This window comes from Asterias rubens, chromosome 4 (assembly GCF_902459465.1).
Source record: "Asterias rubens chromosome 4, eAstRub1.3, whole genome shotgun sequence".
In the NCBI taxonomy this organism is placed as follows: Eukaryota; Metazoa; Echinodermata; class Asteroidea; order Forcipulatida; family Asteriidae; genus Asterias; species Asterias rubens.
The window spans coordinates 13,225,904-13,252,646 of record NC_047065.1 but is presented as its reverse complement, the minus strand read 5'-3'; the positions used below and the strand labels follow the sequence as shown (position 1 = coordinate 13,252,646).

Below are 26,743 nucleotides of genomic sequence, written 5' to 3'. Positions count from 1 at the left end.
AAATTTTCACAGATTTGTTATATAGGCTCTTTGGGATATACCAAGTGAGATTATTCGAACAATTACCAAAACATGTCCGTATTTAAAAGGGTCTATGTAACTTTTGTAGGACACAAAACACAATGTCCACAGATTTACACTAAACTAACACAGTTTGAAGATAATGATAGTAGAAAGCTTCCCTGAAAATACTATGTGCTGAGGTGCTGTAGTTTGGGGGAAATGAGTAAAACAACGTCATGAAAATAATTTTCGTCTCATGAGACGAAAATTATTTTAATCATTTACAAACGTATTTTCATGACATTGTTTAACTCATTTCTCAAAAAATACAGCACCTCAGTAAGTAAGATTTGAAGGGAAGCTTTCCACTACCATTATCTTCAAACCCTGTAAGTTTAATGTAAATCTATGGACATTTTGAAAAAGTACCCAAATCCTTTAAACTATAGAAATGATTACCGTTACAAATACTTATTTGTGTGTGAAGACAAACTCGTTTTCAGATTTTTGATAATTGCTTTATTGGTTGGTTTGTGAAATATTTGTTGGCTCGTTGATTTGCTGGCTTGTTTTTTATTTTTTATGTTTTGATTGATCGGACGATAAATGCAGACTTAAAGGATCCGGGTATTTTTTCAAAATGTCCACAGATTTACATTAAACTTACAGGGTTTAAAGATAATGATAGTGGAATGCTTCCCTTCAAATATTACTAACTGAGGTTGTGTAGTTTTTGAGAAATTAGTAAAACAAGTCACAAAATAATTTTGGTCTCATGAGACAAAAATTATTTTAGCATGTAAAATCCCCTAATCCAGTTATGATATTATGCCAAAACCATAGCATAACTGGTTAATATTTTTTTACATGCTAAAACTGAGACGAAAATTATTACTTTTACTCATTTCTCAAAAACTACAGCACCTCAGCACATAATTTTTTTCAGGGAAGCTTTCTACTATCATCATCTTCAAACTGTGTAAGTTTAATGTAAATCTGCTGATATTGTGTTTTTTGTTAGGACAAAATATGTAGACCCTTTAAGGTATCCCAGTCAAGTATTGGCAGTTCTTGAAAAAATGTGCTAAAATATCATTTATCGCAGATTTTCTGTGCTTTACGATCACCATTCTCCAATTACTGTTCAAAAAAATACCCGAACTCGAGAAATAAGCACAACATTCCTTAAGCGCCTATTCGAAAAAACCACTCGTCTTGTCTGCCATACCACTCTTGCAAAAGGCCATTATTATGGCGGACAACTCTTTGGAGTGAAAGACGTGTACTTTCAACTCGATTTAGAGTGAAATTCGTTCCAAGAGTGGAACTGACTCCACTCGGGCAAGAGAGTGAAACTTGCACTCTTTAACATTAAGAGAGTAAGCAGAGCTATGGTATTACGCCCCGATCAAGGAGCGCTTATTGTTTGATGGTTACGCCGTCTCTCTAGTATCTTCTGCAGCCTAGCTGCCCGGATCTTCCCCCAACAACCAATACTGCTTGTTTATCGACTGAGTACACTACCGACCAAGCTATAGACCGACCACTCATCAGATATTATAACCCATGACACCCGGTCGATACACTTGTCTTAAGAAGGTGCTTTTGATCATGACAATAAAAGAGGATGGAACCTTTGTTATTTACTCTTCAATTAAAGCCATTGGGTCAAAGAAGGGGATCAAAAGAAGTGTCACCCACTTCTACTAGATTAGGGGAAGGGGTACTTGGGTAGTTTAGAACTGCCACCGAAAAGGAGGAAACGTCTGAAGTTTTTGAGTTGAGGGTCCTTATAAGTTTTCCGGTCAAACAACGAAAATCTTTCCTGTGTCGTGATGTTGTTTGGACCCTGGTGAAAACGGCAAAATCAACAGCAATTCAGCTTGACCGGATTGGCTACTGTCAGGATGTTGTTTGTTTGTTCCTGGTTTGCTTTCACTTTATTGTCTGTTTGTTGGTGAAGTCAGAACATGTTGTTGTAAGGCTGGGGGTGATTGATCGAAGCAGTTTAAGTTTAAACACGACCTGCTTCGAACACCCGTTTTTACAACCAATCTGAGTGTAGGATGCTTCAAGATGCATGCGCGATTTCCAGTTAAACTTTATTTCAGGTCAATATATAAAATATATAACCTATATATAAATAATAACAAGAAACAAAGTTTTCTGGTGAAACAATGGATTACTAATTAAGGTTTTGTCCAAATCTGAGAACGGTTGTTATCGACACCATGACAAAGACATAACATTTTAAGGAAAGGTGTCGTTGCAATTTATATGGCAATAACAACTTGCTTGGAGAAGTATACAACAGCCTTTGATCGAATATAAAGCTTTTTGAGAATCATTTCACTTTTATTTAAAGTTGATGCGGTTATGGTAAAAGATAGGCCTAGAAGTTTTTAGCCCCCAGAGTTTGAATTTACACGTCTCTCGGATTGTATTATTTATTCCTGCATGGACACAACTCCTCTAGATTGTTGGTGATATCTCAACAACGCCGCGCTCCTTTTGAAATGAATTTTATGTGATTTAAACATTTAAACAAAGGTGGTCCTATACTCTCCCTTTAAACATGAGAACATGTGAACAGCACCAAAAACATACCCAATGAACATGAAACGCAAGACGTTATTATTGAACGGCGTATATCAAAGACCAGGTGTATCCTTGAAACTGACCCGGCTTTCACCGTGTTTAGAAAGTGTGACCACATACGCACATTCTACCACAAGCTTACAATATTAAAAAATACACACACAAGTAAAACAAGTTACCCGGTCTATCCCCACCACGCCTCGTTACCCCCCCCCCCCCCCCCCACGAAAACCCATTTCAGAAGAGCCGATACATTAGAGGGTGTTGCTCCAAATTAAACCCAGTAATCAGATCCCGACCACAGACCCCCATAACCCTAATTGATGAACAGTTAAATTGTTACGCCTTTTGATCATCAGACAGAGCCCTAACAGCAACACGGGAGAGGGGTAGCTGGAACGTGATTTATGACCCTTGTGTACGTTTCTGGCACTCGGGAGAGAGAGAGAGATGTTTGCACCGTGAAAAATAATAACTCACACCCTCCTCTCATAAAAAAAAAACCACCGTAAAAAAGCCGACATCTGCTGACTGTTGCTCGAGTTTTGAAGCCGTGTAATCCCTGCCCTTTCCCCGCTTCACGTTTAGGACCGCGGGACCCCTCTTCCCGGAGATGGTTTTCACAAATTAAACAGTCTTAATAAATACATGAGGAGAACGAAGGCGCAAATAGTTGCAGGTGTACATGCGTTAAACCATTAATCAGAAATCCCCTGTCGGATTTGGTAAAAAAAAAAAAAAAAAAAAAGGAGACCGATTTGAAATCACATTATCTTAGGTCATAAATATTGAGGCTTGAAGGTACGAACGGAGAGGATCTGTTTGTGGTGTTGCTAATAACATAATTGTAAAGTTACCCCCCGGTACAATAGGGGAGATGAGAGAGGGGACAACGGGGTGATTAACCATCAATCAGCCTCAAAACACGCTTAAACAAAAAAACTACAATATTTGGTTGGCGATTGTGCCTGCTGGTAAAAAATGTCAGTTAATACAGAGTTGTCGCTCACTACGCACGTACAATGTTCAATTAGGGATTGCAGGGAGACACTTGTAGCAGTAATTTTTTCTTGTGAAGATGTTGGCCATACGGTGTCTGCTCTTTGACACTTATTTGAAATAATAAGACCTCAAACTATGGAGCATATCACGAGAAGGCACATGAGACTTGGGAGAGAAGTGACTTCTGCCAAGGAACTTTTCAATTTGTAATGACATGACTTTTGGGCTGGGAAAGCAATGTTGCTATTGCAAAGTGTGCTAAGCAAGGAAGATTAAGGCAAGCGGTAAAGAAAGAGACAACAAAGAAATACTACATAAAAAAAAAAAAAAAAAGCATACAAAGAAAACGACAACACAGAGATCATCTTAAAAATCAAACAACAATTTAAAGGGGCTACAAAGCAGAAAGAATTACACAGAGGGGCATTTAAAGGCAGTTGACACTTGTGGTAGTTATTAGTTGTATTAGCATAAACCTTACTTGGTTACAAGTAATGGGGAGAAACTGGTAGTAAAACATTGTGAGAAACAGCCCCCTCTGAAGTAACATAGTTTTCGAGAAAGAAGTAATTTTCCACTAATTTTATTTCGAGACCTCAGATTTATAATTTGAGGTCTTGAAATCAAGCATCTGAAAGCACACAACTTCGTGTGAAAAGGGTGTTTTTTCTTTCATTATTATCTCGCAATTTCGATGACCGATTGAGCTCAAATTTTCACAGGTTTGTTATAAAATGCATATGCTGAGATACACCTAGCGAGAAGACTAGTCTATGACAATTAACAACAGTGTTCAGTGCCTTTAAACAATTAAGATGTACGAATATGTTGGGTTTATGAATCACCAGGCCTGTGTATCATCGGTGAGATTGTGACAATAATATGAACCCACTTTCGCTGTCTGGCGACCCATTAAAACCATCTATACCTCGGACTTTTTCACCTCGACACACAACCACGTCAGTATTTATTATGGAACCATATCATACTCAGGCTTTAATAGGTGCCAAGAGACCAATTGAGCCCAATGGTGTCAAGCTAGAGTTGTTATAAAAGGTCCGTTAACTTGTTCCATCAAATTAGCGAACGTGTCCTCTGGGGTAGATTGGATGGGGGGGGGGGGGGTAGATGCACCGGGGACTGGCCTCAAGCTTTGAGCCCTTCGGGCATGTTGGGAAACTGATCCACAGATGAGCGGAGTACGAAAGGCGGAGTGGAATGAATACAACAGTCATGATGTTTCATTCTTTCTGAAACAACAGAATTAGTATTCCTATAAAAGCAAGCAAGAGGGGACATTTCTATGATGTTAATGGTCTTTTCAACAAGATTATAGTTGCAAAGAAGAGTGGGTCAATGGCAATGGAGTTGCTGTCAGTCTTTGTTGTTGTTGTTGCTGTTGGTGCTGCATGCTGCATGCTGCTGATGTTGTTGTTTAAGTTATACTGTGTGACTTTTATAATCTGTGAGATCTTAAAACTGGTCAGTTATGATATTTTTATAGGAGATGGTTGACCATTATGTACTTTGTCTTGAGGTTGAAGTCTCGCCTTTTGATCTAGTGTTGATTTTTTTGTTCTGCAGTGACAACCCCCCCCCCACCCACACCTCCTCGGTTTCTTACCTCATCAAACTGAGACCACAATTATCCATGTTGTTTTGTTGTTTCGAAGACGTTTAGAAGACGCCTGGTGTTTTCATTGGTAGAGTCAAGACGTGAGACAGGTTGCTTTGCAATTATGCAAGTCATTGTTTAAGTAGTATTTGTTCTCTCCTCATATCTTATCATTTTACAATCGATCAACATTTTGGTGTTTTCCTTCAAAGTTTCAGACATTTTATACACGTCACAAATTTCAGCTGACGAAACTTGTTTGCGTAATTTGCAACCAACATCATGCACATTGTTTATTCTGTTGGAGGATAACTTGGCTCTGAGCTAACAATATTCACGGGCCTAGGCGTTAACTTCATTATCACAAGAAAATAATGCAGCTTGATTTGTATAGAAACAATGAGTGTTCATCCTAGACGAATGGTTGAAATTGAATTCCCCAAACTGGTCGTATTTGAAAGGAACACAGCCGCCAATATTTGTCTGTTTGTCCATTGAAAGAACAACAAGGGAGAATGGGAAAACGTAGTGCATTATTGGTGTTTTTCTTTCATGGAGGTAGAGAAACAATTTGATAAGAAGTATAATCATTTTCAATGATGAATCTACAACACACAATTCGCAGGGTTGTTGTTGTTTTTGGAAGAGAAAAACCCAAACTTATGTTGTTAGACACTCGTCATTGTCTTCAGCTGTGAAAGTCGTAATTTCATTTACAGATTCTTCTTTTTTTCGTTTGTAAAAAAGCTTCTGTATAGACGATGTATATAGAAGCTTGAAGAAGAATAAACCCGCAAAAGTGTTGCTAACAATTCGCCTGCTTAAATGGACAAATCAAGATGAACTACCCATGTCATTGTGGACTTAATTCATTACATAAACCTTTGGACGAGCTCCTTTGTCGTGAATTAAAAAGATGGCTGATATAATCTCAAATCTTCTGTTCAAATTAGCCATTTTGTTCACAGGACTTTTTGTTGTGTCTCAAAATGGAGGGACACTTAATTATTGTTTGGGTAAACTGGTCCTGAACAATGGGATATATTGTCCTATGATAGGTTGCGCTAAAGTGCAGGCCGGTTGAAAAGTGCTGTCTGTTATGAAGATTACGAACAGGTTTGGTAATATCTTGCTGGCGAAGAAGGCGTGGGGATCTCACCGGGAAAATACTGACGACAAAGATAATAAAGCCATGGTCGTGACTCTGGATGCGTTGGTTCGCATCCCAGTTGTGACTCTTCTTGTGCAGGCGTTTTGAGGGTGCATGCTTGGCTTGCAAACTCCACATTATTACCATTTTATTGATAAATTGTACTATTGATGAGTGTGATGTATAAGTTTAGGCAGGTTTATGAGTGGCGCGCAGTTTCGTTCTGAAGTGGTATTTGGAGATTCTTAGAGGAAGTTTTGCAAAAGATTCCGTACAGGGACAATTCTTAAACACCATTTATTTTCCTGTCGAATCTTTGTATCTCCCGCCAGTACCATACCAACCTCAATGTATATATATATATATATATATTTCTTTCCGATCACGGCAAGCCTGCAGAACTTGTAGAATTACATCCCTTTTCCTTAATACACCGTTATGCAAAGGCCTGATTTTGTAAGAATTCTAAACACCTATCTTTGACTACGATTCACCTGTAGTTGAGTTCTATGATTGATTGGGCGCCCATGGAGGTGTCGAAAATGCTGTCGGCCCGACATAGACACAAAACCTACAATTTGAATGGCCGAGGATATAAAAAAAAATCCAAGCGCATAATTCCACGATTTCCACGGGCGGTTTTTATCAATGATTGCCGAGGAAAAAAACATTCAATATTTCGCGTCAAATAAAATAACACTCTGATTCGGCGAGAAAACAGCTGGATTTTTTTTTTATCAAACCGGGTCATTCAAAGCCATCTATCCACGGCATTGTGATAGGCCTACATGTTCCCTTTTGCCGCTAAACGAAGAAGAAGAAAAAAACCTCATTCCGGTGCAAACTAAGGCTTATGAGGTGTGTTTTATTGAGTGATAAACCCCCCCCCCCCCGAACAGCCAGAAACTGCCACAAGGCGAACTATTATTAAAATAGGACAGGCAATAATGATGCACCAAGAAGAAGAAAAAAATGATCTCAGAGCCGCATTGGCTTCATCAAAAGTCTCAGGCTAGGAGAAAAACGCTCAATTTGTGCAAATCTTTGCAGACGAATTCCACGCCCGCAGCACCCGCGAGAATCGAGTGAACACAATTTGTCAAGTCCGTCTAAACCCGATGCGTTATAGCTTCGGGTCCACACATCTGCCTGGGATATTATAACCAAGAAGGGCCTAAGACTGCTTAGTAACGGACAAACTCTTAATTTAGCCACAGCTCCAAGAACGTAGACGTGTCATATTTTGCCCCGATTTCCCTGACCGGCGGGCCAATTCGCGCGCGCGGGAAGTGGTGTCGTCTGCACCGCTCTATATCGCTCGTCTTTTTTTGGTATACAGTGTTAAGCGGATAGTGTACCACCGTGCCCTCGGTGTGTGACATAGAGGCCCTTCACCCACCCATAAGCTAGCAACACACCTCAGCCAATGCCTCAGCCCTCAACACTTTCTCTTATAATACTGATTTTTCTATCTTTTCTTTCTCTCCCATCCACAGTTTATCGGACATGGATTATGATTTCATGAAGCGCTCGGGTTTTGCCTTGCAATTTTGAATAGCCTTAGCCCCGGCAGCGGTGGCGACAGCCCGGCGTCAAGCTGGAAGCCAAAGAAAGAAAAGCAACACAATAAACGGGTTGATTTTACTGAAATTCGAAACTGCAACCAAAGTTTTACGAATAAGGAAGAAAAAAAACCTCCGTTTTATTTCTTCTTGTAAAACTTGAGTTACACGGACAACAGTGTGGAACATGTTTTTGAATGGGTTTCGATTGACACTCGTGGAGTAGATGAAGGAACGTCACAACTCGACCACAGTGACAAAAGATATTGAACTCGAGTACGACTCACCACATAATATGCAAAGCGTTCAGGTAGACCGAAATAATACCAGCGTGCATGATTCTGTCATTATTAAGCCAGGAAGGTGGATAGAAATGACCATTTTTCCTCGGGCATTCTGGACAGCTATACTCGCCAGTTGTTTCTGGTTATTGGATGAGGAAATAAGTTCAATGACCGGGTGGTCAAGTACCCGATTTTTAACAGGTTCTTATAGAATGATTCAATAATTGATCTAATACAAAAAAAAAATCAGACAAAGATTTGGACTTCAAATCTTTTAACTTTTTAGCTGCAGTTCAAATGTTCACAGATTTGTTATTTTTTGCATATGTTGGAATAGAAGACTGGTCTTTGACAATATTATTACTAAAATGTCCAGCAGCCGGTTTCACTAAAAGCTAGGATTAAACCTATCTCGAGTTAAGACGTGTATAAATCGTCATAATTTAGGATGGGTTCAAAGCGTCCCAAAGTCTACGGATACGGAACATTACTCGTCCTAAGTCCTATAAGATTAATTCTAAGTTAGGAAGAGTTTGGTGAAATTGACGGCTGAGACTTTGACATTCAAAAATACAGCTCTTTACAGATAAGGAAAGGGAAAATTGGGTCCATTGACCCATCAACTAATATTCTCTGCTCATTTTGGTACAAGGGAGTCCCATGTTCGAGAAACACAAACTGTGGAATCTGATTATTCAAAACTCCCTGCTGGGGGTAGCCGCGGGGGGGGGGGGGGGCAATTTTTTTTCCCCAAACGACATTGCAATGATTTGGTAAAAGAGCAGGCCAATTTTTATTAAGACGTAATTTTGACGGAAAGAGCCAATTTTGACGGAAAGGGGAAAAACTTATTGCAATGTCGTTTGAAAAAAAATTGACGCCCGCGGGGGGGGGGGGGGGGGGAAACTAAAATCAAAGCACTGTGCTCCCCACTGTCAGTCATACTGGAAAGTTTTGTCGAAAGAGGGCGTTTATAATATGTGCTCGAATTTGCCCACCTCTGCCTTGAAGACCTAAATCTCAAATTGATATCGATGTATTCCACACTTGATGAATTATTGATTTGCGTACTTGATTTGGGCGCAATCCTCTCTTTGAGGTCAAGTTGTTGTAGATCATGTGTTTGCTCAAAAGCGCGTTTTCCCTTTGGCATTTAAACCTCGATTTTGTGCACTGCTGGCAACTAGATTCCTGCGATGTCTTGTAAAGGCAAAGTGTAAATTTAAATTGTTGAACCGTTCCATTGTTTTGATCCTATATGGACACAATACAAGAAAAAAATGGCGAATCTGAGATGTTTTTTCTTCTTCCAGCTAATAAATCAGATATGACGTTCTTTTCTGATCAAATAGTTTTTTAATTTAGGTATTAATACTGTTTTGTGTTTGTTTGCGACATCGCCTTGTCGAATTCCTTCACAACACACCACTGCTCCTTTAAATCAAACACCGAACATATCTTACATACGTAAAAACCAAAAGGTGATAGTTTAGCCGGAAGCCTGTTTTATTTTGTAAACCATGTTACCACCGTTAAGCAACCTAAACCATGGAGTTTTTGTTTTCCAGTTTATAATAAGAAACTAAAGCCGTGGACGGCTCTTTCCATTGTGCGAGCATAACACCATTACAAAAACCAGTCAGCACGCCAGTACAAACAGCAAACATCTCCAATCAAAACACAACAGCAGCCCCCTTTGCACAAACCAAGCCAATTACTCAAAGCTATCGACTCAAGTGTCTACGGTCTCAGAGAATTTGGGCGGGGAAGACTCTTCCGAGCACCGCTCTCTTTTCAGCTTGTGGCGCACATAGTGGCATAGCTCTCTCGTAGGAGTATTTGCTTTAACCCATCAGTATTTCTTGCGAATGCTCTTCAATGTTTTGAACTTTTTAAAACATCTCCTTTTACCATCGATGACTGGTAACAAGCAAACAGTGCAAACTGTAGAGCAAACACTCCATGAGTTAGTACTTCTTATAGGATGGACCTCCGATCGATGCACTTTTTTTGTTGCTTGTGAACTACGGGTATTATAGGGCAGGCTTGCAGTTGACAGGCCCTTAAAATGTTTGTGTAAGAGACCGAAAACCACCGTTATTCACTCTGAACATCGACGCATTACAAAGCAGACTGGATGATTCGTTGTAGGGGTCACACATGCTTGAACTCTTTTTTTTCTATTAAAGGACAAATTTCGTTGACGTAAAGCCATGTCTGTGCACTTAGCTGTTTCACTACAATTTAAAATACACTAATATTAAAAAAGTAATAATTTCGACTGCAAAAAAAAATGAATTATTGTCATTACCCAAAATTTGATAGTAGGCTTATACTTTTTTATTCATGCATTCATCCCTTTATTAATTTATTGATACATATTCAAATCAATCAAATGTTTTTATTAAAAGTCACTTTGCTGCCAGATTGCCAAATCAAGTGATTAAAACGAACACGCCGCCAATTACATAAAATGAAACATTGACAATAATTAATTATTAAACAACTAATATCTATATATTTTTCTTTTTCTTCAAATGTTTGTGTGGGAAGGGAAAACTATGACATTGAACACGCCTTAAATGTTTTAAAGCCACACCACAGTGACCTGGGCCCGTTTTCATAGAGCTGCTTACCATGATGCAGAAAATAATGCTCAGACATTTTCTGCTAAGCAAACAATTAGAAGGAAACCAGTCCCAGATTGGGCACGTGAAATCATTGTATTGTTGCTGGTAACCTTATCGGGTAAGCAACATTAAATATTGGCTGGCTTATACTTGTAGTTGTGTTTTAAAGGCGGTGGACACTATTGGTAATTACTCAAAATAATTATTAGCATAAAACCTTACTTGGTAACGAATAATGAATGGGGAGAAGTTGATAGTATAACACATTGTGAGAAACGGCTCCCTCTAAAGTAATGTAGTTTTCGAGAATTTGATTTCGAGACCTCCGATTTAGAATTTCGAGGTCTCGAAATCAGTCGCCTGAAAGCACAGAACTTTGTGTGACGAGGTATTTTTTCTTTTATTATTATCTCGCAAGTTCGACGACCAATTGAGCTCAAATTTTCACACTGAGGTTTGTTATTGTATGCATATGTTGAGATACACCAAGTGCGAAGACTGGTCGTTGACAATTACCAATAGTGTCCAGTGTCTTTAAGAAGCTTTATGGAATTAAAAGCGCATGGCCCTATTCCATGGAGCTTCTCACAGAAAATAAGCAGAGTATAACGAAATAATGCTTAGCAGAATAAGGTTACCATGCAAAATACCATGTCCCATGTACACAATTGACAGGTAGACTGCTCATTTCTGCTGAGCAGAAAATTGTAAAGCATTTGTTTCTGCTAAGGCATCTCAAATTAGGCTCATCGCTCAATTGCATAACAGAGCTTAGAAACTACTATACAAAACAAATTTTCTGCTTAGCAACACTAAGCAGGACACAGTCAAAGATGCACTTTCAGCTGGTCACATTAGCCTACATGATATTCATAATTCGAGTGTGCTTAGCTATTTTTTAAGCACATCTATGAATTGGGTTTAGGTTGTAATGGTTACAACAACTTGAACTTGGAACGACGCACAAGCTGACGCAGATTGGGTCAAATTCTGGAACAAAGGCCCCCCTATAACTTAGCACGACAGGTCCATTAGTTTCCCATAGTCCCAGTCCCCCATGCAGTCGCTCGCATATAACCCACGCCGTTGAAATAACACACACGCCCCACGTGGGCTGCTAGCTGTCAAGCCCTCTCAAAGCGGTCATTGCAACTTAATAAATTATCGCCCTTTCTTTGCAACAACTATTAACAACTTTTGATTGATCCTTCCATCGGAGGGAAATAAAATATTATGAAATGACTGAATCACAAACCCGTTCTCATCAACCATGCTCCGTCAATCTTATATGGCCCACCCTTTGTGTCATTCTGATGAAAGTTTTTGGAAGGAGAAGAAAGAAAAGAAAAAATTCTAACCAATATTTAGACACCGCGGGCACTATACCAAGAACACAATGCATAGTCAGCCGTAAGACGAGCGTACGTAGAATGGGCAAGCAAATGAAGCGATTCAAATCTCTAGTAAAATAACAACTAATGTTGACCCAACACTCCAAAGTTTCCGGGAGTCCCATGTCAGTCAACACAGATTGATCTGTGACCAAAAAAGAAGAAGAAAAAAATCTCGTGAAAATAAAATAAAAAGGTAGTTGACTGGTGGCGGGTAAGGTGAGAATTATGGAAGGTTAGGGTAAGGGGAGAATAATTTATAAGTGGAAAAGAGACTGATGAAAAGTTTGAATGTTTCGAAATGTACAATGGGAATGGTGCTTTTTGAAAGGAAAAAGAACAATAACAGATACCTGCCTGTGTTTAAAGGCAATGGACACTAATGCTAATTACTCAGAATAACTATTGCATAAAACCTCACTTGGTAACGAGTAATGGAGAGCTGTTGATAGTATAAAACATTGTGAGAAACGGCCACCTCTGAAATAATGTAGTTTTTGAGAAATTATTAATTTTCTATGAATTTTATTTCGGGACCTCAAAATTAGGAGGTGTGAAATCGAGCATCTTAAAGCACACAACATCGTGTGACAAGGGTGTTTTTTCTTCCACTATTATCTCGCAACTTCGATGACCAATTGTTATTTTATGCATGTCGAGATACACCAAGTGCAAATACTGGTCTTCGACAAAACAATTACCAACTGTGTCCAGGGGTGGATTTCACAAAGGGTTAGGACTAGTCTTATCTCGAGTTGATTTCACAAAGGGTTAGGACTAGTCTTATCTCGAGTTAGGACCAGTTACTCGTCCTAACTTAGGACTATCCATGTAATTTGTATATCTCCTAGGACTAGTCCTAAGTTAGGACTAGTCCTAACTCTTTGTGAAATCGACCCCAGAGCCTTTAAGAGTTTTGCGAGCATGGTTGAGAAGGATTGGGTGTGGCTGGGGGGGGGGGGGGCGCATGTTGGATGTTGTAAATATTGGTATAATTAATTTGAGTGATGTCAAAAAAAAAACTACCAACCGCTCATTACACCAAGACGTTTTAAAAAACAGTAGAAGATGTACTGAACATGGCGTTATATGAATCGAGAATGGTACTTTGTTTAATTTGTTTACAGGTTAGAAATGGGTAAAGAAAGATCTGTTGTTGTTGTTCTCGTTCTTGTTGTTCACTCTCATCTTGTTATCAACACATTTTCACCGCCAGGATAAACCCAGATTTCTCCAGCCATAACAACGGGTCGGTTTGTCTATCATCACGGGGTGGCCAGAGCCCGCCCTAAAATGCACCCTTGGTGGTACCCCCTGTGTTTCGAAGTATTTATACACAATTCTGTTTTAAAAAACGTTCTCTTTTAAAGGCACGAAGGTCTCGAAATCAAATTCGTGGAAAATTGCTTCTTTCTCGAAAACTATGGCACTTCAGAGGGAGCCGTTTCTCACATTGTCTTATACCATCAACGTCTCCCCATTACTCGTCACCAAGATAGGTTTTATGCTAATAATTATTTTGAGTAATTACCTATAGTGTCCACTGCCTTTAAGAAACAGGGGGTATTTGCTCACTCATAAAATACTTCAGTCGTGAAGCCTTTTTTAGGCGTCTGAAAGCAGACACTGTGCAACAAGGGTATTTTATTTTCATTCATTATTCTTTTGCAACTTCGATGACCAACTGTGCCAAAATTTTCACAGATTGATGTTTTATGCATATATTGGGATACGCCAAGTGTGGAATATTGGTCTTTGACAATTTACCAAACATGTACAGTGCATTTTGACACATCGAACAAAATGTTTATATTTTATCGAGATGGATAACCCACTATGTCGGCACCACCAATATTTTATACAAATTAGGCATACACCCTTTCAAATGCAGACAAAGACCTGTCGACTGCTGTTCTAATGTTCAATACCAATTCCCCTATTTATTGGCCCGTTCTAATTTTAAACTGTCCCCTGTCTACCAATTGGCCCCCCTCCGTTAACCTAGATTCAGCCAAGATGCGACATCCTTAAACATCTATCTTAATTATTGGTCAACTATACAGTAACTTCTGTCGCCTCCTAGCTTCTCCAAACGCGCCAAGAGAACTCCTGTCTCCAGCCATTGATGACATCTGCATCTCAATAAACCCCCAAACACAGTATTTGTTAACAGTATTCCACTATTGTTTCTCTTAAAGCTAAACTTTCGTCATGCTTTGATTTGGACGTAAATAAGTTGTCGTCGATGTTTACTTCTGGGGTTGTTGTGTGAGGAACCTTAAAGTTGCGGCTGTGGGCCTCCTCCTCTTCCCGACTTGGGTGGCGGGACACGGAGGTTTTCCCCTCCGCTGGTCATGTTTAGAAACACCAGCGTTGTTTGTTGATAGTCTCCATGTACAGCTTGAGTGAGAGATGGAAATGTCCACGGAATATTTTGTTTTCTGATGATAATATGTGGAAGTTATAACAAAGTATGATTGCCATATGGTACCTATCAGCTTTTGATTATTTTGTATGCCTTGTATATATATAATGCGATAAAGGGTGAAAAGCTTTCTGTAGAAAACCAGGTCCAGTTGGTTTATTAATGTTGTTATGATTATTTCGATAAGGCTATTTGTTCGGCTGTTCATGTTGCTTTCTATCACAACTCCTAATATTCCTTTACTTATACGCCCGGGGCACGGATGTTCCTATAGCTAAGTCTGTTTTGTTCCCAGAGCCAAACACCAGCTAGCGAGGCGGTTTTTCCCTGCGGCCGCTTTCTCCCTCTGTGTTTGTTTACCCTCTTCGCTCGATTCAAAAAAACCTCCCAAATATTGGAAACCCACAGGAAAAAAAATAGATGTTACAACTTGGGTAAACTTCGTACTAATGCAAATAAACGGTCCATGGTGTGAGTTCCCCCACAAGAACAGCAAAAATACGAGCGTTTGCTGAAGAGAGAAAGAAAAAGAACAGTCAGAGTTGTGCTTTTCTTTCTTTCGTTTCTGACCGTGGAGTTTTTTTCTTTCTTCTCTGTTTTGCACAATACCCGGGGGGTTAGAGCGAGTTTACTCGGGGTATTTTCCTAAAAAAGGACGGGGGAATTCTTGCGAACAATGCCCTTATCTTAACGATGTTTTCACGGGGCCCGTCGACTCGTGGTAACGGTATGAATTGTGTTTTTGTGTTTGTGAAGTTTAAACAGCCAAGTCAAAATATAGCCTGCTGGTTTTTCTCCCTTTCATTCAAACAACGCAACAGCAGAGCTTTCCAAAACAGCGCACAGTGTGACAAGCCTGCCAGTGTACATGTACGCACCTCATAATATAGTTTTTTTCCCTTCCTTTCACCACTGCGAAGAAAGTGCCCACATGCCGAAAACTAATCGAATTTGTTGTGAAAATAATCGTGTATTTTATTCACAGTACGACTTTAGGAGTTTTTTTTTTGACAAGGGTTTGTTTCTTTACTTGTCAAAGCTTGTCAAGGATTTTCGAACCAACCGAGGGGAATTAAATCAAGTGAAGTTCACATTTTGACAATTATATTGACAACTTTATTTCTGACTAGAGTTACGCTTCGAGTTACACTCTCGTTGGTTTAGCAATACTATTACCCAGCAAAAATCAGAACCAGCTCAGCAAGGAATAACATCAAGCGAAGATCGACAATCATATTGACAATTTTATTTCGGACTAGAGTATTCAGAAATATAACCAGCTTCGTCAGACATGCAGTGAAAAAAAAAATGGACACCAGAGAAAACGAAAAGAGATTTTTAAATCATCAACCAAAGCGCTCTGTCGACATTTCTGGATAATTTATATCCCACTCGTAAATTATAAAATGTCACGCTCTACCATTAGGAAATCAAAATATACATATTTTGCAAAGACTTCTGGCCAACTGTAATCGTACTAGACTTAACATAACAAACAAGCGCAAACATTCCAACGTTCATGGACTCCGGCGACTTCTAACAAAAATACTTACCCGGGGCTGCCAAGAAAATCCATCTCCGTCAAAACTTGGGCCGAGAGGAAAACAAGACAGGGAAGAAGAAGAAAAAAATGGGAGATGATTTTCGAAGAATGATCGTTCGCAATGTTTCCAAAATATTTGGGAGAAGATTCCACACTGACTATAAATTGTTTCGCATTCTCACGTCCAAATAGTCAAAATAAAGTGGGGGAAATATTTGATAATTCACAGGGGCTGAAGTTGCTGACAGATTTGAGTGAGCGGTGTAAGGATTTAGTCTTATCTGGTCGCCATGTGTGGTAGTAAGAGCTGGAGAACCCACACCACTGAAATATTTTCAGATATTACGTGCGCAGATTTTGTTCTTCCTTCTTCTTGTGAATTTATTTTGTGATGGAGAGTCATCAATGTGTCAGAAGATGGGACGCGAATTAATTAAGATTGTTGGTCGATTGGTCATGGTTGTCTTTAGACCGATGGGGTCTGCCATGATGGCTAAACATGGATATGTTTGTAGCAACTGAGCCGACTTAACTTATGGTATAAGAATAATTTGTTGTAAATCTTTACTTGTTAAGGTTCCATCCGAGGGTAATAGGGGAGGAAAGGGGGGGGGGGTTGCTGTCTGAATTATTTAGGGAGGCGTTTTCAGGAAGAAAGTGCATGAATTGTCCAAGCACTTTGGTTCTCCTCACCCGGGCCTGAAGCTTCGTCTTTGAGAGGGCAAGACCAATTTTGATTTCGCAAATGGAACTTCCATTGGACAATCTAAAGTCCATGGGGAACTATCTTGAAGGGGCAACAAGGCAAATGCCAGGGGCAACAAACACCATTGCATCCGTGGCCTGCTTAATTATCAAGCATTCCCAAATGGACCGATGTATAATAATTATACAACGTCTTGTAATAGTTTTAATAGTTTTATGCACGTTGTGTGTCTAGCTGGCTCCTCATCTTTGACCCAAGTGACCACAGAGAAAGGTTAAACACAAAAAACTGAAGCATTTCTCAAATATTGTATGCGCTTTCTTCATCACTCTTCACTCTTTGAATGTTTAATCACAAATCAATGGAATATAGAATTGTTTATAATTAACTTGGATAAAGACAGATATCTGTTGGTGCTTCTGATTTTTAGGAGTAATCACCAGTGATAATGACCGACTTTTATTAATGGCTTGTGCTTATTAATATAACCCTATAATACATAAAATGTTTTACATTTGAGTGAGGTGTAACTAATGATATATTTAATTGCACCACAAGTACAGTTTGATATCAAGTGTATCCAATCGACAGTAACATAGATAATTCAAAATCACCAATAGGTATGACAAACTATGTTAAAAGTTATTTGTGTTGTGCTTCGAAAATTAACAGTATACCGGTGCAATTTGCAACACCTCAGTTAATGGAAAATAATGTCAAATTATATATTTCTGGTGGAAACCATTTTAATTAATAAACAAACTCAACAAAATTAATAAATTGATAATGGTTTTGATGAATGAATCGGATGACCGAAACAGTTTCAGAAATCCTTAATTCAACTTTAGGAATAACATAATTTTTTTTAAATCTTTGGTGGATCAAAACTGAAAATAATGACAATTGCTTTTTGCAAGTAAAGTGGTTTTGTATAACTATTTTGAGGGAATTTTTGTTCAACTACCTTTGATTTGAGCTCACTGCATATGGCGCCAAAACCATCCCTATATTAAAACCACCCAACTTGAATGAAAAAAAAAAAAAACCACCCAAATAACTGAATATAAAATAAATACAAAGCATCACAGATGAGAAAGATCAGTTGAACTCTGATTGAAAAATTGAATCAAGGAATTGCTTCCAATTTAATAGTTACGGCATCAGTTATGACCAAATTATTATGCTCGTATTTTATATCATCAACATTCATGGCATGTAAATAGACATAATTGATTGAAACGGAAAGGATGTGGTTTATTTTGAGAAAGCTTTGATGTAGCCACAAATAATTACTTGATGTTACTTTATAATGACTGTCGATTTGTTTCTCATTAAAAAATATTGAAATGTTACAATGGAAGCCAGCTCTTCAAACCAGTCAAAGCACAATTTAAGAATTATTTTAGTTATCATGTCTTTTTTTTTTACCAGTAAATTGTTTTTCTCAACTGATTAGCATCGAGCTAAATAATAGATTTAACATTTATTCCCTTTCCAAAATCCAACAACTTTACCCTTTCATTTCCTTACTTTGTTTCTGTGCGAACTATTTTTTTCTTTAAAATGCAGAACTATTTTTCTACTTTCTATACAGCTTGCAATATCTCCAAAGGCACATTTTAATAATCATAAATAAACAACTTTTTTGTTGCCATCATGAAACAACTACAATGTCCAACATTCTTCAAGCCACGGTTTCTGAAGTAGATATGGTTAATTGTTGATGCAAGATTTTACATTAAAGTGAAGTTAAAATCATTTTCTTGACTTGTCAAAAAATTAAAATCAACATGTTTTAGTGGGTTGAACAATTGTGTGTTAATGTCAACAATTTAAAACAAAAAAGTGATTTACAACATGTTCTTTCGAAGCAACAACTTCGGTAAATTATTAAAGTTGCAATTTTCAGCATCCTCAACAGTAAAGTTAGGACAAAAGCTAAACCCAGTTTAGATTAATAATAATAATAATAAGACTTGTAATGCGCACATATCCACCCTATAAGATAGAGTGACGTTTTCCCCATTATTTTTACAACTTCCATTGCGTTATTGTATTATAATAATGCCAACTTCGAAAGCATAATAACTAGTTTTGTTACTGCAGAATAAAAAAAAACGTCCTTCTCATACTAGACACATTTCAGTATAATAACAAGGTTCACAACTTCAGTTGTGTTAACATATTTACAAACACAGCAAACGTATAAATATAATTGGTTCAATTAGTTAATTAACAATGCACAATAATTAAAAAAAATTTGGTTATTAAGTGACATAAAAATATCATGATATATACACACGAGAAGTGAACAGATTGTGAGGCTTATAAATAATCAGTGGGCGTTTGAAATTAATATTTAAAAACTTAAATGGTATTGTTTTACTATTACAATGAGGCATTGTTCAGTGGTAGGACACGAGAGATGCGGCCGCCTGCTGGTGGGATAGAATCAGTGGAGATAAATATGGGCTATAAGTCCAACTTCTGTTCGGTGTGGCCGGGGTGGGGTAGTGGGGTGTGGTGGGGGCAAGCGACGCTCCGGACGGCACACGATATGGCGAGTATCCCTCACGCTGCCCGGCGGCAAAGGCGGAGTACGACCTGTAGCGAAGAGTTGTTTCCGTCAGAAACTTTTCCTGGACGTTGAGGCCGGCTTTCTCTGCCGAGCGGACCCTCTGCCAGAAATTTTCGCCCGTTCGTGGGGTCACTCCTCCGGTAGCGAGGGGACCTTGGAATGTCTGGTGGTGTCGTTCTGTGACCGGTTTGACGTGTCGTGGTCCGTTGTCGTAGTCGTCTTGGTGACAGGGACGTTTACATAGAGACTCATCGTCGGATTTGTAGCCCGGTGAGCGGGGTCTCTTACGAGTTATGGACGGCTCGTTATACGAACCCGGTGACGCCAGCAGACTTTCAATCGAGAAGGAACTTTTTGTTTTAAACTCCTCCGATTTGACGGCTAGCGGCAGGGGAGTCCTGGGGCTGTGTTTTTGAAGCTGGGTCACAGCACTGGCCCCCACGACAGTTTGGTGCTTATTGAGGAACTCTTGGTCGCTGTCGGACGTGATGTCATGGTCGTGTTGGGAATTGTCACTGTCATCACGGTCGAGCTCTCTACATCTGATGTCGCCGTGCTGCGTATCATGATATTGTCCATCCTGTCGCACACAATAGTTGTCTGGACTTAGGTTACCGTCATTCTTACGGTCAGACACCGCGTCATCGTCGTCCCTCGCTGGGTCAGAAGGATCAATACACCCGTCCCCTTTCTGACCTTCGCCGCTCCCCTTGGTGGTGGTCCCGTTGGCGGACTTCGGGCGTCGCTTACGTCGTCGAAAGTTTCCGTTCTCGAACATCTCGTCGCAGTTGGTGGCCAGCGACCAGTAGTTGCCCTTGCCCGGTTTGCCCTTCTCCCGGGGCACTTTGACGAAGCAGTCGTTCAGGCTGAGATTGTGCCGGATGGAGTTCTGCCACCCCTGCTTGTTGTCGTGATAGTACGGGAAACGGTCCATGATGAATTGGTAGATACCGTTTAGAGTGATCTTCTTGTCCGATGCACTCCTAATTGCCATGGCTATCAGGGCAATATAGGAGTAGGGTGGTTTCTGGGGTGCCTCCCGGCGATCCATCGGTGTCAGCATCCCCAGTTGCATCGGGTTAGCGTACCCCATCTCCCTTGCGCTGTAGAAGTACGGGTTATGATGACTGGCTAGTATATAATGTCCAGGATGGTGAGGAAAACCAGGATACAGAGCTCCCAAAGACGCCATATTGAATGAAGAGTTTCTAAAAGTTAGGTCTACTAATTGCAATATACAAAGTCCGGTGGGTCCAGTGTTTAGCGAGCGAGGACACACCTGGGACGGGTTCAGATTTACTTATGGACGGCTGTGCAGCAAAGCTCCTCTCATTTAAGGCGGACCACTGTTATTCTTGACGTAGTCCACTATTTTGTTTTAGGATTGTTTAATGTTGTTGTATGTTCGTTTTTAGGCTGACTTTCCGGCATGAGGCAGTACAAATGCAACAGTGATTTTTAAGCGTGGCTGTCTGCGCATACTACTAATAACTAGTACAGCCCACCCACACCAACTTGTACGTACATGTACACATCATACACACAGCTATAAAGCAATCCTTTAAACTCCCCCTGTACTTAACTCGTGCCGTAAGCTGCCTGGTGTGCCCTTAGCCAATAGCAACCATTTCTCGACTCTCGGGTTTGTTTATAAAATCCCCACATCAATTAAACGTGCCCACCCAAGTCGTTCGCTGCCCGTGTTTATTTTGAAATTTTGCTTAAAAGAAATTGACCACCCATTTAAGTAAACAAATCGCGCGCGTGAAAAATGGCACCTTTTGAACGCTGAATGGATGCGTGGCACGCCTGTATTTTGACAGTACCTTCAACAATACCCACAACTCACCCCGTTGCCAACTGCTGCGCACGGCATGCCGGGATTGTTGCTTGCCCCTACGTAAACACTTAGCCAATCAGCGCAAGTTGTTTTCTCTGTGATTTTTTTTAGGGTGATGCGGGAGCTAGCTAGCCCCTCGCTGTGGGGGGTTAATTTTGTGTGTAGTTTAGTTTAGAAAGAATGCACTAGACAACCCTCTTCACTGCGTGTGTAGATGGAAAGGGAAACAACTACAAGCGGAAACAGTAGCCCTAGTTAAAACCCGAATCTTCCTGAAGTAGGGAGGAGGGGGAGAGGGGACAGTTTAAGCTTGACTGTGTGTGGTTCTTGTCTTTTTTTTGTGTGTGTGGTAGTCAGCGTAAGTGCGCTCTCAGCGAGAGGGCCACTCCAAGTTTAGGCAGAGGAGGGGTACCCGTTTATTTAACAGCGGGACATTCCATAAGAGGGCGATCTAACCAAACAGTTCGTTACTTTACAAAATTGAGTCAAAACACATTTAGTTGGAGGAGGCTTAATGGTTTTAGGCGGTTTGTCTTATGGCCGGGCATAAGGATTATGATAACAAGTCGTATTCGGGAGGATGGATGGTGAGGGAAACAAATCTTGTTCTGGTCACACTGACTTGGTCAGAGCTGTCAACATGTCATAAGCAGACCATATTAGAAAAATAAATATATACATTATTATTTGTCGATTCTCAATCTGAATGTCGTGGAGTTTATGTCGTTGTCATTGTCGTGGTTTTCACTAGCCCAGTTTCATGGTTAAGCAGAAGTTATTGCCCAACAGTATTGTCTGCTATAAGCATAAATGTGAAACCCGGTCGTACATGTGGCATGATAGTTTGGCTGGTAATCTCATTCTGGTAAGCATGATTTTGTTGTGCTTAGCTACTTTGTGTGCTGATGCCGCGCTATGAAATTTGGTCATGCTGCTTTCCCCTTAACTGCCTGTGCAAGCATCCGCGGTTTCAGCCAAGTCACTATATATATCCCAAATAACAATGTGAAAAATAATATTGTTTCATACTTCACTTTCCATTCTTTGCAGGGACTTTGTGTCGTTCACTGTCGTTGTCATTGTCGTTGTTGTCATTGCTGCTTCTCTCTTTACTTTCTGTGCAAGCATCCGCGGTTTCATTGTCGTTGTCATCGTCATTTATAACATCATGACTAAAATCTCCTAATTATCTAAAGGGTAAAACCAAAGAACATTCTTTATCACCTTAAGCAATTGTACATCTATTTAAGTCGCTGCGGTTTCCGCTGCTAATTGCGGATTCGAACTGCCTCTAGCCACCGGGCAATCTCGGTGGTCTATGGTTTATAAGACATCTATCTGCTCTAGAACTGCAAGTCGTGGGTTCGAATCTCACCGATTAGTAAGCCTATGATTTCTTTCACCAGACTCGAGGAAGTGATGAGTACAGTGCTTACATCGTGTTAGCGTGAAACAGAATACATATAATTATTTATCCCAATGCAAATTCAGCATCTGATAAACTATCATAATATTCACTATAGAACTAAAAAGGAAGGCTATTCCCTCATTTTCTTTTTTTTAAGATAAAACCGGCACATGCAAAATGTACATTTTGTTTCCATTTACTGTATGCCCCCCTCCCCCGTTCAAAAACACTTCAAAGATTCATCAGTGCTGCACGCAGACAAAGCGTCACGAAGGAAGAAACAACATGGCTATAAACTTAGAACACCCCCAAACAAAACAATGGTAATGTTTCAAGAAGTAACAAAAGAACATCACCAACGGTATAAAGAAACTCGACACGATCCAATTGCTTTGAAGTTAAACAATTTTGTGCTGGAGTGAGATAGGCTGGAGTGAGAAAGGCTGAGTGTTTTTCTGCTTTATAGACCCGGGGACCAATCATTTAAAACGGGGTAAATCACTATTATCCACACAAAACAGCCGGTCGTTAAAACGTCATAATGTTTCATATACATATGCAGGATTTACGGCTGTGCGGATAGCAATACAAGGGGACATATGTGGTTCATAGTGCCAGACGATAAACTTGCTGTTCATGTTGCTCACCCCCCCCCCCAACACTCACATAAAGCGCGGGAAAGAGGACCGATGTGGCGGTTTCAGTTATCCGCCGTGTTCAGTTTTCCGGGTGACGTAGTCGGACATATCAACACGTTGTTCGAACGGTTTTAGCTTTCCGGCGTGTTCAGTTTTCCGGGTGACCTGTCAGATACCGCCGCGAGTACCCTGGCGAGTACTGTAGTTCTCTCAGCAGTGACCCCCAAATTGTTTATATTACGATTCTTTTCTGTGTAGTCACATAATCTCTTGCCCCATCTTTACATGTATTCATGGGTACAACTTTAGGCAGGTCACACTCTGCTTGCATAAAAAATAACTCATACGATCCCCGCATTTGCCGCTAGTTGTACTCGACTCGTGGACGCCGCCATGACAGCTACCGGAGGGTAATGGATGACTCAATACGGCACTAAAAATGGACTACTTTCGCTTGCTGTGCGCAGGCATCGCATGACGTAATGCTACCGAATTTGGTCATTCGGAAAACTGAACACCGCGGAAAGTTGAAACCGCCACACCGGTCGCCGGAGCAATGTTCGCACCTAAAAAACAACTCTGACAAATTGGAATCGTTCAAGTTTGGGATTTGTGTTTTACGGTGTTTGAATAAACACCGCGCGCCGAGTGTTTACAAACATGAGAGAAGCGAAAAGAAGAATGATAAATAATAAATAAATAAAATGTTATTAAATACAATATCTGCATTTCTCGAACTTCATGTACAACACTTTCTTTTTATGTATTTTTGGCAAATTTCCACAATCGGTTTAGATGAAGATGTTCTTCTTGTTCTTAGACCCTTTTGTGTGTGTGTGTGTGTGTGTGGGGGGGGGGGGGTGTTGAGGGGGAGGGAGTTTTGCTTAGGCCTATGAGCTGATATTGCTTAGTGAGTAAAACACCCATACGTAAGATATTGGGTCACTGGTGCAAGTCTCGCCATTCAACAAAATCCATTGCCTCATCGACCTTTTTTTCAAGATTCTGTATACTGTACAACCGCTCTAACCAAGTGCCGGTCACGACATGAGCATTAAGACAAGTCGTTAATGTCTGTCGCGGTGATAGCTTTCCGACTCTCTCCGCGATTCCCGCAACATTGGCGATATTCTCGCGATAGTGCTGGCCCCCTCTCGCCCCGTGCAATCTCTCAGTTAATGGGGGCAGCCATCAGATTCGCGCGAGAGCTGTGATCTCGCGAGAGCAGTATTCGATCGCGGAGAACCTGAGTCACTACGCCACCAACGACTAGACTATCTCACCGCGGCAGACCAGTAACGACTTGTCCACAAGTCTACAGGAGAATGGGTCTGCGTGGGTCATGTACTCATTTCCGTGTCAGCTTGACGTGTTAAAGCCCCTTTCACACGAGAGCAATTTAACAAGGGTCCCTTGCTAAATGGTTGCACGGTTGTACAAAATTCGTGTGAAAGGACATTATTGTCTCTACTGTCCATGTTCTCTTGCAAAATCTTGTCTTACATTGTTACATTTTAAAACCATGCTAGAATTAAACAAGGGAGCCCGGTTAAATGTCTATCGTGGGAACAGCACTTTAATGAAATTGATCCGAACATTGACCCAAATCTCAGCCAAAAGGTCTTAAGTGACTCTGCTGTATTCTGGGTCATGTTGATCTTAAAAAGCTAACAAAAACAAAACAACAACCAATAAAACGTGCTGACCTCATACGAGTATGCCCCATCAATGGACCAGACTTTGTGTCAATTCTTACCCAGGCCAACATTTCACAGAGTTGCGTAAGCAGAAATTGATGCTTAAAGGTACTGAACACTATTGGTAATTACTCAAAACAATTGTTAGCATAAAAACTTAAACCAAACCCAGCTATGCTTGGCGCAATATCGATACTGCGCAATTTTGCTTGGCGCAATACTGCGCAATGCAACCAAACCCAACCTTGTTTGGCAGAATCATAGCAACATAACCAACACAGGCTCCATCTGAAAATTAGAAGACCGCAACGCATCTCTGGAAACCGAGTACACTTTAACAATAAACCAAGCTGCCAAGATGGACGCCATGCTGTTGTTCACATTTCACTTTGCCAGATTTTGTAAATGATTGTGTACCGCTTTGATAAAAAAAATAAGAAGAAAAATAAGAGGTGTTTCGGGCTGTTGGCCCGAACACCCCCCCCCAAAAAAAAAAAAAAAAAAAAATAAATAAATAAATGTATTAAGACATGTTCTTGGGATATTCAGTCAAAACAAACACCTTTGAAGAGTTTTATAACCTTTTGAATAAAAATAGGCCTAAGGTAATTATGGGGAACATAAGGTGTTGAGCCTCCCAAAATCGACATAATTTGCATTTTAAATTTACGTCATCTAAAACATAGTTAAATTAAAATTTTGCGGCAAGTAAACAATCATAAAAACCGCGAGATAACTAGTTGAACATGCCTTTAATACCTTTTAGCTTTTCCCTGGAAGACAATCAGAGCAAACTGATCGAAACGTGGCGTGATTTCGCTACCGTTTACTTCCAGAACCACTAAAGTCTAAAGTGAGATATTTCACATTGGTCTTATGATTAGATTTAGTAGATTGCGACTCAATCATTCAACGTTTTAAACTCTACTTTATCAAAGTTTGCTCAATCAGCGAAAATAATGCACAACGTCTCGCCCGAAGACAGGTGGGGCACATCACCCGAAACGTCGACACACTAAATTCCCCCACAACAGGTTCCATTAAAAATCGTCTGAGAGAGCGATTGAATAAGCATAAACGATTCCGCCCCTAATGCCCCCTATCGTTGCCAGAAACCCTTCTCCAGTAAACCAGGAGTGCAGTAGGATTAACATCCTCCTCCAACGACGATCATAATAATTCTAAATTCCATTTCGAATATGTGGATAAAAAAAATAAAAATTAAACAAGGCCCCCAGTTCTTTGAAAACTCTATGGAGTATTGATCTAACTTTATTTGACATCCATGCCCCATACTCCATCTACCCTTCCTTACGTTTGCATTTCCTTCCCCCGTGCGACCCCACTCAGTCCTCCCTAAAACTTGAGTGACTTGGTTCTCCAAGTTTACCTTGGACTCAGAACCTTTTTCTGGCGAGCGGCAGCTGAAGATCTAAGATGGCCAATCCCCCCTACTTCAATCGTCGACTCTGATCCCGTAACCAAGTGACGTTTGGGTAGCCCAGCCAAGCTCGGCCGCTCTGCAAACTCTCGGAAGAGCGGATAAGTTATTCTTTCCCTCTCGCTCCGCACGGCATGACCGGGGAACTTACTTCTGCAAATCAAGAAATCATATAGGTACACACGTAAAGAAGGGACATGAATGTTTTGTTTCATTATTTTCTTATTAAATG

At 40.2% G+C, this 26,743-nt stretch overlaps 1 protein-coding gene across 1 annotated transcript; it reads right to left on the bottom strand.

Moving 5' to 3' along the window:
* Positions 1-17,227: 17,227 nt before the first annotated feature.
* Positions 17,228-21,110, bottom strand: LOC117288763 (forkhead box protein L1-like). Its single transcript, XM_033769593.1, has one exon. It carries the CDS (start codon positions 20,677-20,679, stop codon positions 19,315-19,317), a length of 1,365 nt encoding a protein of 454 aa, XP_033625484.1. The 5' UTR covers positions 20,680-21,110; the 3' UTR covers positions 17,228-19,314.
* Positions 21,111-26,743: the final 5,633 nt, after the last annotated feature.

Bases quoted from the DNA above. Each gene is read 5' to 3' on its own strand.
- LOC117288763 (XM_033769593.1), bottom strand. From the start codon at position 20,679: ATGGCGTCTTTGGGAGCTCTGTATCCTGGTTTTCCTCACCATCCTGGA.